The 17,164-nt window shown below is 36.1% G+C and overlaps 1 protein-coding gene across 1 annotated transcript in view; it reads right to left on the bottom strand.

Annotated features, from left to right (window-relative positions):
• LOC107596588 (tensin-1-like) overlaps positions 1-17,164 on the bottom strand; it is a 188,870-nt gene that overhangs the window by 94,545 nt on the left and 77,161 nt on the right. The window contains exon 4 of the mRNA XM_016287344.1: positions 1,789-1,827. Coding sequence (XP_016142830.1) covers positions 1,789-1,827 — 39 coding nt within the window. The remainder of the gene's footprint in view (positions 1-1,788; positions 1,828-17,164) is intronic.

Below are 17,164 nucleotides of genomic sequence, written 5' to 3'. Positions count from 1 at the left end.
AGCACCTTTTTTCCTCTTTTATTTGCCCCTCTAACTTTAGCCCTTTCTATTCTATTTTAATTCTCCTTTATCTATATTTATCTTCTTTGTGTGTGTGTGTGTGTGTGTGTGTGTGTGTGTGTGTGTGTGCGTGTATATGTGTGTGTATATATGTGTGTGTGCGCGTGTATGTGTATGTGTGTGTGTGTGTGTGTGTGTTGAGGGACAGTGGCACAATCACAAAAGCTTTTCTCCACAGACTTTAGGTAAACAAAATCACTAAATATTCATGTTTGGGATGTTCAATCTGCAGGTCCAAGCCTTACATAAGTAGATTCTTCATTTTCACTTTCTATCTGGACAACTGCTCTGAGTTTCCTTCACTGTTGTCCCTAAAATTCTAGTTTATGTGTTCTACTTAGTGAAGTTCAGCTGCCACAGACCTCCACACCGACAAAATATCTCTCACAATTTTACCTGTCATCTCCACTTTAACATTAATCTTAAATGATCACTATAATACTCTTAACAAAAATTAACTACTTCATTCGATTTTTTAAAATTATTTTATCATTTATTTTTATTTCAATTGTAGTATATTTATTACGTTTACTTTTTAGAAGTTTTTCATCTAATATTTATATGCAATATTATTTCAGCTTTATTTCAATTCCCGAAAAACATTTTCAATAGTTTGTTTTAGTTAACAACAACACTGCGCCGTTCAACTTGCCCTTAACCTCTTCACAACACAATACTTATATTAGATTATATATTAAAATGTTTTACATTTGTTAATTTCATTAATATTATTTCAATAATTAACACTACAAAATTTGAGATTAAATAAAGATTGAATATAATATTTAAAATAGTAATAGATTATAACATTTATATAAGAAAATATATGCAACTATAAAGGATGTTCAATATAATTATTATGTACACACCATCAGATTTTCAGTGGTGATGATTCAATAAATGTAGCTGAAAATCAGCTCGAGACCACCTTGTTATCTCAATAATATCTCATATAAAATCTGAGGGTGTTGAAAACAAAATAAAATAAAATATGTGAATGTTAACAGATGCAACACAATTCCTTGGTGCATAAACTTGTATTTTTGCAGTCCTGTAGCATTTGTCTCATGTCTTGAAATATGTTTCTGTCCTTCACACTTATCCTCAGAACATCAGTTTTTATAGTTCAGTTGATTAGTCTTTAAACAGGCCATCTGATTTCAAGTGTGTGTTTATTTAGTACCTGCATGCACTTCCACACAACACTCGCTCTACCATTTGATACTTTAACTGGAAAGAGAGGGAGAATAAACCAAACCATGTCCAACTGATGAAAGCCAAACTTTCCCTCGAAAAAACAACTAAAAATATGCGTTCCATTTTGAGGACACGATGTACAACAAGAGACCTTTTAGTAACACGGGCAGAGTAATGATGCATTCTGGCTTGCCTTGCACGGGCAAGCGTACATAGGAGGAGGAGGAGGAGGAGGAGGAGGAGGAAAGAGAGACCAAAAACACAATTAAAACCAAAAAAGGAATGTTCACTATGCTATCGCTCATGCTCTGTTATTCCCCCTGGCTTATTTAGGTCTTGGGAGAGATCTGAACCGAAGACCCCAAGCTTTTATTTCCTTTTTATAAATATTAACGGTTGTGGGATGATACGTTCTCATCCCACGTAAACATCACTTTATCATCAATCTGATTAACAGTGCAGATTCCGTGTGATGACGGTTCTAGGAAATGATCAAAAACGGGTCATCAAAACAACCACAGACGTTCTTACCAGTTCATAGTTGGCAACAGGAACGCAGGAGGATGATACCTGCAAAACACAGAAAAAAACACAAATGTCAGGCCTGATTCTGTGACTTTCAAGTCAACATGACAAGTCAACACATTTCACCACCGTGAAATGACATTTTTCAAGTGAAATGGGATTTTCAACAAGAAAAACTGCAGAACGGGACTTGATTTTACCCAATTGGAGCCAGGTGTTTGGAAGAGAGGGAGTGAAGAAGGATTCATGACATTGGCTGAAATAGAAAGTGGTTTCAGAAGCGGTGCAACTTATTACATTTTGATAAAAGGTTACCAAGACAAACATTTTGCTTTCATTTGGAAAACACGCACAGATGAATTGATAACCTGATAACTTTCACACGCATGTAAGAAATATTGCTGCTGTATATAACATACATGAAAAAAAAACAATATAGCATACATGAATCACCTCGTAGCAGATCTATACAGGTGGAGCTGGGGAAGGTGGAAAGTTTCTGAAGCAAGCACTAGTCATATATTTGAATGTTGAGCAGCGAGCCCATTGGCTACCGATACAGGAGAGAACCAATCAGCTGTGCCATGTGATAATGATGTCATTAGGTCAGATTGAGTTAGACCTATCGGACTGCGCTATCTAGAGCTTCATGCCAGAACTCTGTATTTCAGTATATTCATGTAGTCGTATACAGCGAGTGTTTTATAACGGATGTGTTTATGTACACATGGCCATCAGACGCAACACTGACACTATTGCATGTTCCGAAAGAGGAACGTATTCACTGATGACGTCGAGGCGAGCTGCTTTTGAATCACTGAGTTTCCAGAATGGTTTCATTTTTCATTTGTTTTTTGGTGTTTAGTGATTATGAATGGATCCATAGTAGTTTATATGCAGTCCTTTGGCATCTCCCTGTGCTCTTGGTTGGTATTGCAGGTTAACTTAGTGCTTATTTGTTAAAAGGTTCTACAGCTTCAGTTTCAGAACTTTCACGCTTAGTAACACATACAGCTGTGCCCTCACCACAGTGCAACAGTGAAAAGAGACCCCTTTCAAACAGTGTCGCGTTCCGAACGTTGTTTAAGCGACATACACCGCTATTGCGGTATTTTAAAAATTCATATCATAACAAAAATATACACCGGTATTCGGGTATGAACCGGTATACCGCCCAGCACTAGCTCATATTACCAGTTCATTCATCACATATGGAAGGTCAAGTTAAACACATTGCATTGTGGGATACAGTATTGCATGTGTGCTCTGGGCCAAAAGAGGCCTTGTGTCACAGTGATTTTACCACTAAGCTTGTGACTTGGAACCCACAAACATAATGCTGGTTTATTTCTCACTGGTTGTGGTAAATAAAAAAAGTCAATGCAACTTGGGTTCAGATTTCAGTTGTGTCATTCCAAGGACAACAATTTATGAATACCCAGAGTTCAAGCGTGTCTTTGCAAAATTTGATTCAGATGAAAGTGAGGAATTTGACATGGTCTGGAAGCCATCGGCTCTTACCATTTGTTTTGACAGATGAATATATACGCGTGTTCTTTTCAGCCATCTGGCATTTGTGTTGAATTTGCTCGGTCCATTTAATTGCTCGTCTTAATGCTGACAGAGCACATCGGGTTTCACAATGTCAGTTTCTCGTTTATCAATGACCTTGACTTGTCATTGATAAAGTGTTCTTTAAAAAGGTACTGAGCCTTAACTAACAGAGTTTATAGTTTAACAGGTGTGCTGCACCTGAAAAATCACAACATGTCTTGTATTGCTGGTGTTTGTGAAAAACACTCTAAAAACAAATGGTGCTAAATAGCACTAAAAGTGGTTCTTTGGCTCGTAATCATAGGGGAACCACTTTAAGTGCTACAGTACATAGCACCTATATCTTTAAAGATGGTGCTATTTAGCACCTTAACCACCCCAACGAACCACTGAAGAACCATTACAGGTTATTTATAGGTGGTATATAGCACTTAAATTGGTTCCCCTATGATTACAAGCCAAAGAACCACTTAGCGGTGCTATATAGCACCTCAACTACTACAAAGAATGGCTGAAGAACCAATTTTTATACAGCAATTCCCTAAAATCACCTAGCAACCGCATAGCATTAGACTGAGCACAGATTGATTCTTGAAGACATCTAAATTGTCATGCAAAAGTTTCTATGGGTAAGAATGATCAGTCTCATTCTTTCATTATGTGAACAGGATGTTTTCTTCTTAATAAGGGGCATGAGACTTTAAGCATGACTAGTGCTGCTGTTTGATTTGACTTCCTGCTAAAAGATGTTATTCCAGCTGTGGACGTGGAGCCGTAAAGCACATAAACACTGAAAATCTCTTGTTTTTTCTCACTACAGGTCTCAGCATATCTAAACGAACTCTGAACACAAACGATTAACCACTTTAAACAGGAAGACTGATAAGAGAGATACAACAAATGTAAGCAAGATGACATCCCAATTTTGGATAACTCAGACAAACGCAGATACACTATTTTTAGAATAGGCAATACAACGTAATGTTAAAATAGCAGAAAACATACAACAGTCTGACGAGATCTGTTTTTGTTTTTTTTCATCAAATCCTTCAAACAGATAATGTTTTGAGGTTTTAAGACAAGATATAAAAAAAATCTAATGAATAAATAAAATATATTATAATTTAATTTCATATTTCTCATGTATTTGTATACTATTTCTTGTAGTACATCATTCAATATTATTTTACAAAAATTTTTTGAAAATCTGACTTTGAAAGTTGCGACAAAAAAAGAAAATTTGATATAAGCTACAGAATGAATAATGAAATTATTTAATTAGTTAGTTAATTATTGTGTTATGTATTTAATTTTGTGCTCTGTGTTATGTGAAATATGTCCCGTCTTGTTCTTTTAACATCAACCCGGCATAAACATTTATGCAAACCGTACACATCCTTATCTCTACCCAGACCCAGTATGACCACTGTACCAGTCCATAACACTTCAGTGATAAAGAGAAATCTCTCCCTATTCTCAGTCCATCCCAGAGCTCTGCTCTAAGTCTTTCTCCAGACTCCTAACACAGGCCTGGTCTTTCTCCAGACCGGATTCCATCACCTGGCCTAACTCTGCCTGCAGGCACCTGCTGATGACAGCCTGTCCACCTGCTATCCATAACTAACAAACACCTTATGTCTGCCCTGAGATCTGGCCCGACCCAGCATGCCTTCATGCCTCTGAAGATGCCTGGAATGTTTGAAACCGAGCCTGACGACTTCTCTTTCAGAGGTCATTCCGGAAGAGCAACAGAAGTAGGCCTGAACAGTATATTTACTACGCTTTATATTTGCAGTGACTTTGTTGCACTGTACTCTAAAAATAATGATATAAAAATGTAAATAAAATCAGAAAAATTATATTAAAAAGATACAAAATATTTAAAACAAATTACAAATTTTCCAAACATTGCAAAGATTAAATTTCTCTTTTAACTTTTTCCACTTGGAAAAAGACAAAACATTGTTTTGAGATATACATGTATATAATAAATTACTTACGGTTTCTATAGAATATACTAAATAAATCTTAATGGAATAAAATGGAATATATATATATATATATATATATATTCATTCCATTTTTAAAAATATAATATTCTGAATTTGATTGATTGATTGATTGATTGATTGATTGATTGATTATGAATTACAGTCATATAAATCATCTATTTGACTGTTTGGTCAAATGGATGATTTATATGACTGATGCAAAGATACATATCATCCAAAGAATGAAAAATATTAAGATATTAAATATGTAAGACTTCAGCTTCATCATCCAGTCTTAAACAGAAGTACAGCTATGAAAGCACTCACCCTAATCTAATTACTCCGGTTAGACGAGGACATTCAGAACGGCTAGAAATCCTGACGGAGCTCGTCCCAATGCAAGAAAGCAAGAAAACAGCTGGCTTGAAGGTCAAAAGGTGGCGTAATAGCATTTGGTGACAATCAGCACCATATAGACATCAAACAATCACACTCTTTAGCAGGACGTCATCATGTCATATAATGAAACTGATTAACACGCGACCCCTTGATTCTCATTTGTCAAAACAAGCACCATGAGAGCTGGATTCATTATGTGGGCAACAGAAGGCATTCGGTGCTGGTATTTACATCACGGTTGAGTCGTGTAAATCATTCTGACACATCCTGAGGCGGTCTACTCCGAGCATAACCTCTGGTTAATGGTTCATGCCCGGCCTCTTAAACCGCAGCAGGGGTGCAGGTGAACACACAAAAGGTGATAACCGCAGGTCTACTGGTGGGGCCAACCGCAATGCTGAAAATAGCCCTGACAGTCATCCAAAAAGGTGAGTAAGCCTTTAAAAACCAAAAACAAACATATTGTAGACATGACAGCACAATAGTCACCTGCAAAGAAAAGAATACCATCTGCAGTTGGATGAATGTCCCGAAAACCTAACAAGAACATGTCGAGATCACATTTACCCTAAAAGCAAAGGAAAAACCTAGGGAATTATATAATAAAGTATATTATTATATAAGGTTATTTTGCACTGTGACGTTATTTTCAGAATGATTAGGCACATTTTCGGTGGAAATAGTGCTGAATTGTCACAAAAAAAAAAGTTAAGTAAAGTAAAGTTAAGTAAAGTAAAAAACTGGCTTATGTTGGATTATGATCCTAATTTGTAAGTTGCTTTGGATAAAAGCATACTCTCATTAGTGTAAGTTCATATTTCTGATGTTTTGACGAGTATACTAAAATGTAAATAATTTCCATGGTTATGTTCAGCTGTGTTTTTTTCTGTAAAGCAAAGCTAAGCTAAGCTAAGTTATTTTATTTTGCATTTTACGTGAACATGTATTTTGCGGGAAAATGACCTGGAATTGTTTTTCATGACATTCACCTTATTTCTGCCACAGAGCAAAACATCTTCAAGCAATCCATCCATCCATCTATCTTATACTTGATATTGCATTATACACTATCTGTCAAAACTTTGGACACACATGAGTGGATTTATATATATTTTTTTTAATCTTTAAATGTCTCATCTTCTGTTGATCTAAAGGCTTCTGCTTACATGATTAAAATGAGTTTTGACAAACTGAAATTGAATTAATTCTTTACAAACTATTTTATTATTAAGAGTTATAATGGATAGTGAGGGAAAATCATCAACAAAATCATCTTTTTATCTTCTTTTCTGCATTTATTCTCAGCTCTAGTTGGTTTCCTAACCTAGCTTTCTAATAAACCTGCCATTGTGAATTATTGGCTTATGATCCTCATTTGTAAGTTGCTTTAGATAAAAGCATACTCTCATTAGCATAAGTTCTGATGTTTTGACGAGTATATTAAATCTAAATAATTTCCATGGTTATGTTCAGCTGTGTTTTTTCTGTCTTGTCCTAATGCCATCTCAGACCATTTCTCGTATATGTCTTCAGGAAGATTAATCAGCTGTGCCGGATCAGGGGGCTTCTGCACCGGGAGAGGGGGAAAAGCACAAAAAAAAAAACTGTCCAAACTTTTTGGCTGGCATGTCAGTAACACAAAGCCTCAGTCAGTGTGCTCTTTGTGCGGAACACAAAGAGAAACAAAACGGTTCGAGGGAAAGAGACAGAAAGGGGAGTGGATGTGTGTTGATAACACTGGAGTGTACAGATGAATATTATATAATGAGCGGCAATTGTGTTGTTGCATTCCTCGCATGTTTGTGTTAACTAGATTAAACCGAGACCTGTTGCCTTCAGACAGCAGCCCTCATCACGCGTGCTGGAGCTCCACCAATCACAACCTACTTTAAAGAAATAGTTCACCCAAATTTGGACATTTTTACATAATTTACTCAGCTTTGTGCTTGTCCAAACCCTGTGTTTTCTCCATGAAACACAAAAGGAGATGTTAGGCAGTGACCGTAGCTGTCAAGCTCCAAAAAGAACACTATATTTCTAGTCTGCTTTGCCATACAATATATTTGTGTGAGGAACAGAGCAAAATTTAGTTTGCTCATAATGCATAATTCTTAATTTGGCTGAACTATTCATTTAAATGTCCTCTGAAATGAAGTTTAGGAAATGAAGTTGTAGTTGTGGTGAATGGAAACCTCACTTGAGCACGCTTAACTCAAAAACACTTGGGCCAACGCACTGCATTTTCCACAAGCTCTTTCATGTGTATCCAAGATGATGGAATATTTGCATTTGGCACCAAAAAAGCACAGAAAGAGAGAAATGCTTGCAAGGAGGCTGTATGGACTGGAGTGGTGTGGATTACTTGTGTATTACTGTGATGTTGTTCTCAGCTGTTTGGACTCTCATTCTGACGGCACCCATTCACTGCAGAGGATCCATTGGTGAGCAAGTGATGTAATGCTGCCTTTCTCCAAATCTATTCTGATGAAGAAGCAAACTCATCTACATTTTAGATGTCCTGAGGGCAAGTTTTCAGCAAATTTTTTGGGTGAACTATTCCTTTAATGCATTTCAAGACCAAATTAATTTCCATAACTTTGGTGAGGATTACTGTATAAAGTTTTTTTTTAATCATCGTCGTCATTATTATCACCATCATATAATTCCAAAAGTAATTTGTAACCTTAAGTTTAACTAGAAAAGATATTCACTTTGGAAATATCCATTAGTTTTCATGAATTTTGGACTTTTAAGGCTTTCCCAGGCCTTTAAATCACAATATAACTTTGCTACTATTTCTAGGTTTTCCATTATCCTGGACACAATTCACAGGGTTCAATGTGAAAAATTTATGTTGAGAACTTGCTCAACAATTGGACTAGAAGTTGTTTCAGGACTTCAGAACAATTTTTGTCATTTTTACAGTTTTTGCATTTTTAATAAAACATTCTTTGGATAAAACATTCAATGAGGAACTGTGGAATGTGTAAAAATAATGAATTGCATATTACTTTTAAAATCTACACACATACACCATTCACTTACATTTTCAGAGGAGTAACAGCACAGCCCTCAGAGTGGCTAATATTAAGCCATAATGTGTTGTCTGTTTACAATTCACCAGCTTTGCCATGGCATGGATGAATGAAAATATTGCCCAATCATTTCCTCAAAAAAAAAAAAGCAAGGACTACTGAGCCAAAGCAAAAGGTTAATCTCCAATCACAAGAGACTTATGAGTAACTAAGGGCAATTACTGAAACCCAATCCTGCTCTAAAACAGTGAGAACCAGTTACAACACTATCAGGAAAACTGTGCAACATGATTCCCATTCTGCACTACACATAAAACAGGATCTCAGTATGATCTACAGTATGAATTGGGATTGTTCACCTTCCAGGGAATGAGCTGGTTGTTTGCTATCAGTGAAACACAGCAGGTTGAAACAGGCCAGAGCCATCTGCGTTTAACTCACAAGATAAGATGAGTTATTGGCCAGAGAAACTCTGCTTTACAAGCAGGTGAGGAGAAGTCCCGACGTATTCCACCTTAGGAGACAACAACTATTCAGATGAGTTATCCTCACCTCTCGTGCCTCGACAAAAACACAGAGATAGATGCATTTCTCTCTTACACGCACAGATACTGATGCACATAAACGAAATTAGGGTTTTATCAAGCTAGCTCATTTTTACACCATTTTACAGCAGATTAGTTTCTTAAGGGGGTCAAATGATGTGATTTCAAGTTTTCCGTTCTCTTTGAAGAGCAGACTGCGCTTGTCGGAAGGCGGGACTTTGTAGAAAACGAAGCGTTTGAGAGAGGCGGGGCATAGAGGACCTACAATAATGTACAGTATTTGAAAAATAATGTGTTTTTTGAACATTAAAGCATGTCAACATATTCTGATACACCAAATACACAAAATAATGATCTTTAAAAAAGCATCATATGACCCCTTTAAATACACATTAGGTTAAGAACAAAAGCAGGCAACATGAAACTGCTTTCACAACTAATTTATTTCCATAACTGGACACTTTACATTAGGGGGGGAAAAAAAAAAAAGGTAGGATGGCACTTGATTTTATCCATAAAGACTGACTGCATAAGAAATGGCCATCAAACACAAAACAAAGCCATTCGAGGGGATGGATAGAAAAATAAGGAATTTCTGACATCAAATGAACATGGCAGAGCACGTTATGACATTTTGATGAAAGAATATGAAGACAAACATTTTTCCTTTGGAATAATGCACACTGATGAATCTTACAGATTAAGGTCATGAATGTGTGTTAAGATAAAAGTAAATGGGGTTATTTTTGAGATAATGTTGACTTTAAGACAAATTTAACCCATTAGGGCTCATATTATGCAATAAAATCAATTCATATAATTAATAAAACATATACTGTAACTTTCAACAACTCAAAACTGTCTCCCTACTATTCACTGAATCTATAAATTTGCAAAGACTAGGCCTACATGTTTTAAATACTAACTTTACCAAATCAAATTTAAACTAAACATTTTATTACTTGAAGGTGCATTTGACCCTTAAACGGCTCATATTTGGCAATACAATAAATGTTAATATATAATGAAAATAGACTGTCACTTACAAAAACTTTCTCCCAAAACTTTATTGAATCTATGACTTTGTAAAGACCCATTATTTAAAAACTGATTTATTTATTTATTTATTAAAGTTAATCAAATGTTGAATGGTGGCACATTTAACCCTTGAAAAGGCTCATATTATGCAATAAAAAATATATATTATGAAAATATACTGCAACTTGCAAAAACTTTCTCCGCAAACTTTATCAAATCTATGACTTTGTAAAGACTCATTTAAAAACTAACTTTAATAAATAAATAAATAAATAAAATCGACTTTAAAGCACATTTAACCCTTGAAAAGGCTCATATTATGCAATCTTAGTCTTAAAAAAAAAAAAAAGTTCAAAGTGGCAAAAAAAATGGTCAAGAAAAACTAAACTATGGCTTTTTTTTTGGCAAACGCCTGGGTTTTAGCCCTGGGTTTAGTGCTGCATGATGTTGTATATCAGCAGATCGGTGGGGCTGGGTTCTGGGTTTCCTGCCTTTATTTCACTGCCCGGCCCATAAATCAAATGCAAAAGCAAACAAGCGCACAGCAGCTCTGTGCCAGCAACCCCTGAAACAGGCCTGCTTTCTATAAACATTCCTCAGGGAGACCGAGCCCTGATAAGACCTCCACATACTCCTGAAGATCACGAACCCCGCCTCCGTTTCCCATCAGCACCATGTACGACCATCAAAATATTTCACATCGTGTTCAGCGGCTCACTGGTTCTCCACCGCTGGAATGTCCTCATGAACAAACACAATATCTAAACCTCACACAAGCGTGGAGCATCTACCCCTGCCCACAATTCAATTTCCACCATTCCATTTCAAATGATGTATTTGCTGTGTCCCAATTCGCCCATTTGCCCTACGCCCTAAAAGCATGTACTCTTTTGTGAAGAAAAAGTATAAACCTCTGAGTGTGTAGCAGAATAGTAAGCAAGATCTCCTAATTGCGTCTTTAATAGACCACTCTGTTGCTAATTTAAGTGCATCCCATGACTGTTTAAACTGCCCTGTCCAACATTTTGTCCAACATTTCCACATCCTTCAATTTCCTACCGTATTGTGGTAAATCAAATCACTGTAATAAAGCAGTGCGCTTGCTCATGAACAGATCAAAATCTATACTTGTGAAGAGGTGTTGTTTACTGCAGCTGTTTAAATGCAGCAGCTGCACGGTTCTCTACAGTAAATGTTGATGCAAACTCCAATAAAAGGCCTTTACACAAATAGTTAAAAATGGGGCTTTTCAATCATCTTGAAAAATGAATGCATGCAGGATGGAGCACAACTGAATCTCCTCTAAAAGTCACTGCATTCATATCTAATGCATATGTACAAAGATGATTCAAATATAATATCATCTCTAAAAAAAAACTATTTGAGTGTGTGTTTTAAGGTCAGTCTGTAACGCTGTACAGCTGTAACATCACAATCCATGGTGGCAGTATACAAGGAAGAGAAACACAACACGTGATTAATCACTCCTGACGGGACCAGCAGACGGGAGGACTGGCATGTTAGAGTAATTACTGGGGACAATACTGCATACAAGCCACAAAAACTGAACCTCAAAGCTGAAAAACCTCAAACGGGAACAGAAGCGGCCACCCCTTGTCTCCAACAGCGACGGTGGGTTTGGTTTCGAAAACCAGTTTTTGTGAGAAACAGAGCTACATGACTGCACTGAAATTGTAAAATGCGGCATTCGTTACGTCTCCATCCAGACATATTTCTGGCAGAACTTGCCACACTGGTACTCGCGCGCACCACAGACCCTCATCCGTACGGGCTTTGGTCAAATTGATTTGGCCCGGTCATTAAATCCAGTGGTGAACTGCTGCCGACTTCTGTGCATTTCCAATCAGACGAACTCCACAATCTAGAATCAGATGAACAGTCACTGCAGAACAAACAAGACAACATTTCTGCAGAATCTGCAGACTTTTATCACACTTTCAACACTGATTTTGGTGGAAGATCTGTGGAAATCATAGCCAGAGTACTACACTCTTATTGGCAGAACAATAAGTGTATAACCAAACAATTTTATAAATGAAGATCTTTACAAATGTATTAATGTCAGGATTCCAAATCTGCATTCCTAACTGCTGATTAGTGGCTGCCATGCTTGCACTCTCTCCCAAGATCCCTTCCAAAAACGGTGTATCGGTTTATCAAGGACAAAAATGTCCCATTAATACGTGCAATTATGGTTTGTCTGAGCGATTCTGTTTAATATCATACGATCTGGAACTTTAATAAGTAAATCAATTATAGCCACTGAACATTAGTTCCTCATAACTGCTTTGAGATTTTAAATCACTGCGACCTCTCTTAGCCTGAATAGAAGCTCTAGTGTGTGAAAATGTCCCAAAGACAGGATGTTTTAACTAATTCTGCCCCAAATGACTTCCTGTGGGCCTCTTAACAGGTCTATAAAAGAGTGCCAACTCTCCTAAAGCTGCTTAGAAAAGTGATCTCCACCCAGCTGAGAGCCCCTCAACCGCTGTCCTTTCTCTCCGAATGCCTGCCTAATGAAATGCACAAGCAAAAGTAACGCTGGCATAATCCACCTCAAACCTAGTGGTCAATTCATTAGGGAAGCAGAAATCAAGCCAAAGATGCCATTACTGCATATCGTATATGGCCAACATTAGTAATCTAGAGTAGAGGCCAAATCATTTTCAGAAACTGCTTACATTTTATTACATTTATGACCGCTACTTTTGTGGAAGTGATGAAACTGCACAGGCATTTTTGATAGACTGATACATATTGGCCAGGCTTATTAATTTTGCCATTATCAGCATCTGCCATAAATGAAGTATTTAATTTCAGCAATTATACATACATATATATATATAATTTGTTTTATTTTATTATTTAGATTTTATATAATACTGTATATTAAATACATATTATAATACTTACAATATACATTATAATTATTTTTAAAATACTTAAATGGTTCATGTAAAAATAGATATGATAATCTGTTAATATGTTGATAAACAATTAGTATTTTTTCTTGACATCTTGAATGCATTTGCTCTGGTGCCGTTCGAAAACAGTGGCTCTTTTCACACGGTAGTCAACCAGGATTACGGGGAAGTCTATCTGTCTGAAGATCATAAAGCCGAATGGAAATGTAACTAGGTGTAAGTGATGGTAGGATAACATAGACATGATCAGGTCCAGACTGCATTTTGGAGGAAAAAAGGTAGAATTATGCTAAATGGAGCTGAAATGTAATCAAATTAGCCAAAATATATAATAAACAAACAAGGGGCAGAGAGTATGTAGAACTTGTGAACAACTGGGTGTTTGTTTGTTTGTTTGTTCGTTTGGGCATACAACTGACATTTATAAATTGCAAATATTTATACATACACACAAATTCAAAAGTTTAGGGAAACTTAGGGTAAGTTTAGGGGGGAAAAAACTAAAAATAAATATTTTTATTTAGCAAGGATGCATTAAACTGAACAAAGGTGAAAGTAGAAACATTTGCATTGTTACAAAAATATTCTATTTCAAATAAACAGTGTTCTTTTGAATTTTCAAAAGTTCAAAAGAACTTGATTTTGTTTCCACAAAAATATTAAGCAGAACATTCATAATAATTGATTATTAATTGATAATAATACAATGTTACTTGAGCACCAAAGTAGCATATAAATAAAATGGAAACAATAAATAAAATTAATATAAACTGTAATAATAATAATTTACAATATTGCACTGTTTTTATTGTATTTTGATTTGGAGCCTTTTTTGAGCCTTGGTGAGAATTCGAGAATTAGATCTTTAAAACAAAAATGTGTGTTAACTTTTTCTTTTTTCTTTTGCATTATCTACATCCGTGGTTGATCTAAAGTGCAGGATGGCCAATATAAATAAAATGTGATGATGCAGTGATTGAGCAAATACATAAATTGCTGAAATGTATCTATTTACATACTACATTTCTGAGAAAATCTCTCTGCTAAATTCTGCAAGCGCAGATTCCATGCGAGTCTCGTCATAACTCAAACATCTGCAGTAAGCAGCATGTTATTTAGAAATAAATATTAGTTCTCCCTTGATAAGACATCTGAGAAGAACAAGAAGGACCTGCTTCAATACAGAAATAAGAAAAGAAGAGCTTCTTGCTTCAATATGGAAAGAAGAAAAGAAGAGCTGCTTCAAAAAAAAACAATTCCCATCAACCCTGGAGAATAAAGAAAGTTGTTTTGTCACGGTATGGATTTGTGGTAAAGATCTCCAGGTTTGATGCGACGAGAGCTAAAACATGGCACAAGAATGTAAACGAGCTTAACAACACTCGAAAAATACTCTCAAATTTACGAGCCAGTTACGAGTCCTATCATTTACCTCCAAAGCTGTAATTTCCATTTATGCATGTTGCGAATGCTTCTTAACAATCCCACATGCACAAACCAAACTGCTCTTTTGCATAATCCGCTGGTATATTTGAACATCTACATTGGATGCTGCTTTTCTAGGAGGAAAAGTGAGTCGATCTCGACATTGGACGGCTGGCCAAACTCTCTAACGGCAGAGATGCAGATTTATTTATCTGGCGGAATGCAAGCCGACACTAAATATATCTTCCAGCCATGAGATCAAATGATCCTTGAACTTCCATTACAGCTCGTTTTTTAATGCACATTTATCACACAGAATTCCACACCGGACAGTGTTAGAGTACTGTGGATCTGGACTCATCTGCCTCGCTATGTGTAAGTGGGAAATGTTGGAACTGTAGTAACAGAGGAGCTTGAGGAGCCTCTAAATCACAGTCAAAGCCAACAGGAGGAATGCCGAAGAAAACTGCTCCGAGCTCAACCAAGCCCGCTACAATCTCTCTTTCAATGACTACCTGGAGACCAAACGTAGACCATAAAGCAAAAGAAAGCTTTTTCTCTGCATGTCTTGTTAATATTTGAAACTATTAGTGAAAATCAGCCGACAAGTTATCAATAACTATGCCCGGACAGCTCATTTTGCTTTTTTTTTGCATTTTCTAAGTAGAATTCTGTGGAACGTTAAAAGAGTTAAACATGATAAAAATGCGTTAATTAGAGTGAGGAATTTGTCCGAATGCAGAAACACTGAAGCATTTGTTTAATCAAGTTGAATATGTTTAATCAAACCAGTAATCAGAAATATTTTTAATGTTTAAAAAAAAAAAGTATATTTTGCTTACCAAGGCTGTATTAATTTGATTAAAAATACAGTAAAAACTGAAATATTCTTGAGATATTTTTTTATTTATTTAAATATATTTTAAAATATGATTTATTCTTGTGATTGTAAAGCTGAATTTTCAGCATCATTACTCCAGTCTTCAGTGTCACACGATCCCTCAGAAATCATCCTAATATGCCAATTTGCTGCTCAAGAAATATTTCTTATAATCATCGATGTTGAAAACAGCTGTGCTGCTTAATAGTTTTGTTAAAACCATGATACATTTCTTTCAGGATTCTTTGAAAAAAAATCTTTGAAATTGAAATCTTAACATTATATGGAAAATGTCTCTTTTAGACATTTGAAAGCATCTTTGCTAAGAAATTATTCATTTCTTTAAAAAAAATTTAATCTTACTGACCCCAAACTTTTGAACGGTAGTGAAATTTCCCAACTGTACTAGAGTTCTGTAAATCTCTACTGTAAAGCGCCAATATTGGTAAGCATAATAAACGTACTTATTGAAAACTTGATTGATAGAGACGCAATGGGATGTGTATAACTTTGTGAATCTGCAGAAATCTGCAGAGCTTTCTGTGGAGATCTGCATATTCATACTCCGTGTGGGCCTGCCAATAACTCACTGGAAGAAACAGAAACTTTCTCTTAGAAGAAAAAAGCCTTCAGCATCAAACGGTTGGCAGCGATCACCAATCACACAGCTTAGCAGGGAAACTAACAAAATGGTCGGTTAATTAGCCCTGTCTGATTGACCGCAAATCTCCTCCTTTCATATCTGAGTCACTGCAGGTTCTTAAGCTCCATCAGCTGATAGTTTTACTGGCGTTTCGGCATGCAATGAAACCTGCGTGAAGCTCACATACAAGATCAAATACTGTAGAATCTGCGGCACATGCAAAAATGATATGGAGAAAAATGTGCACAACTCAAATGGAGTCTGGGGAATAAAACACATTTGTCATGAGGGACACAGTCATGAGAAACTGAAACCATCTATTTCCCCCTCTCGCTATCTCTAGATAATGATAAATACACTGGATGTGTTCACAACAGCGCTATTTCTTTTTCCCCTCAATTTGAGCCAAATTAGTCCAAATTGCATCTGCAAACATGCCAAAAACACAAAGTGTGCATTCTTTCCCATGGTTGAGGTAGAATAGACGAGAGGGGAACAAACAAAGCTATAAATGTAGCATGGGTGTGCATAGACGGCACGATAACACTTTACAGCACCAGATCGTCATCAGAGTTTTGCCAAATAAGAATTTGCCATACCTGCCCTGGTACTTGAAAAGCCACAAGGTTTATCTAACCCCTGATGCCATAAACACATTAGTTGAGTTTGCAGCATCATAAATAACCGACACTAAAGAGTCTGGTGTTTGACATTTAAGGTCACTGCCTGTCCTGACCTCAGGGTCATCAGGTTATATCTGGTCAATGGAGATTGAGTCAATGTCATTAAAATATGTCCAGGTCACATTTTACCCTAAAATAAAAAATAAAAAAATTAATCAAATTAATGTTGTGTGTATATATATATATATATATATATATATATATATATATATATATATATATATATATATATATATATAAAATT

The sequence above is a fragment of the Sinocyclocheilus grahami genome, unplaced genomic scaffold, assembly GCF_001515645.1.
Source record: "Sinocyclocheilus grahami isolate Dianchi unplaced genomic scaffold, SAMN03320097.WGS_v1.1 scaffold221.1, whole genome shotgun sequence".
NCBI lineage: Eukaryota > Metazoa > Chordata > Actinopteri > Cypriniformes > Cyprinidae > Sinocyclocheilus > Sinocyclocheilus grahami.
This window is presented reverse-complemented; position numbering and strand designations above follow the sequence as displayed.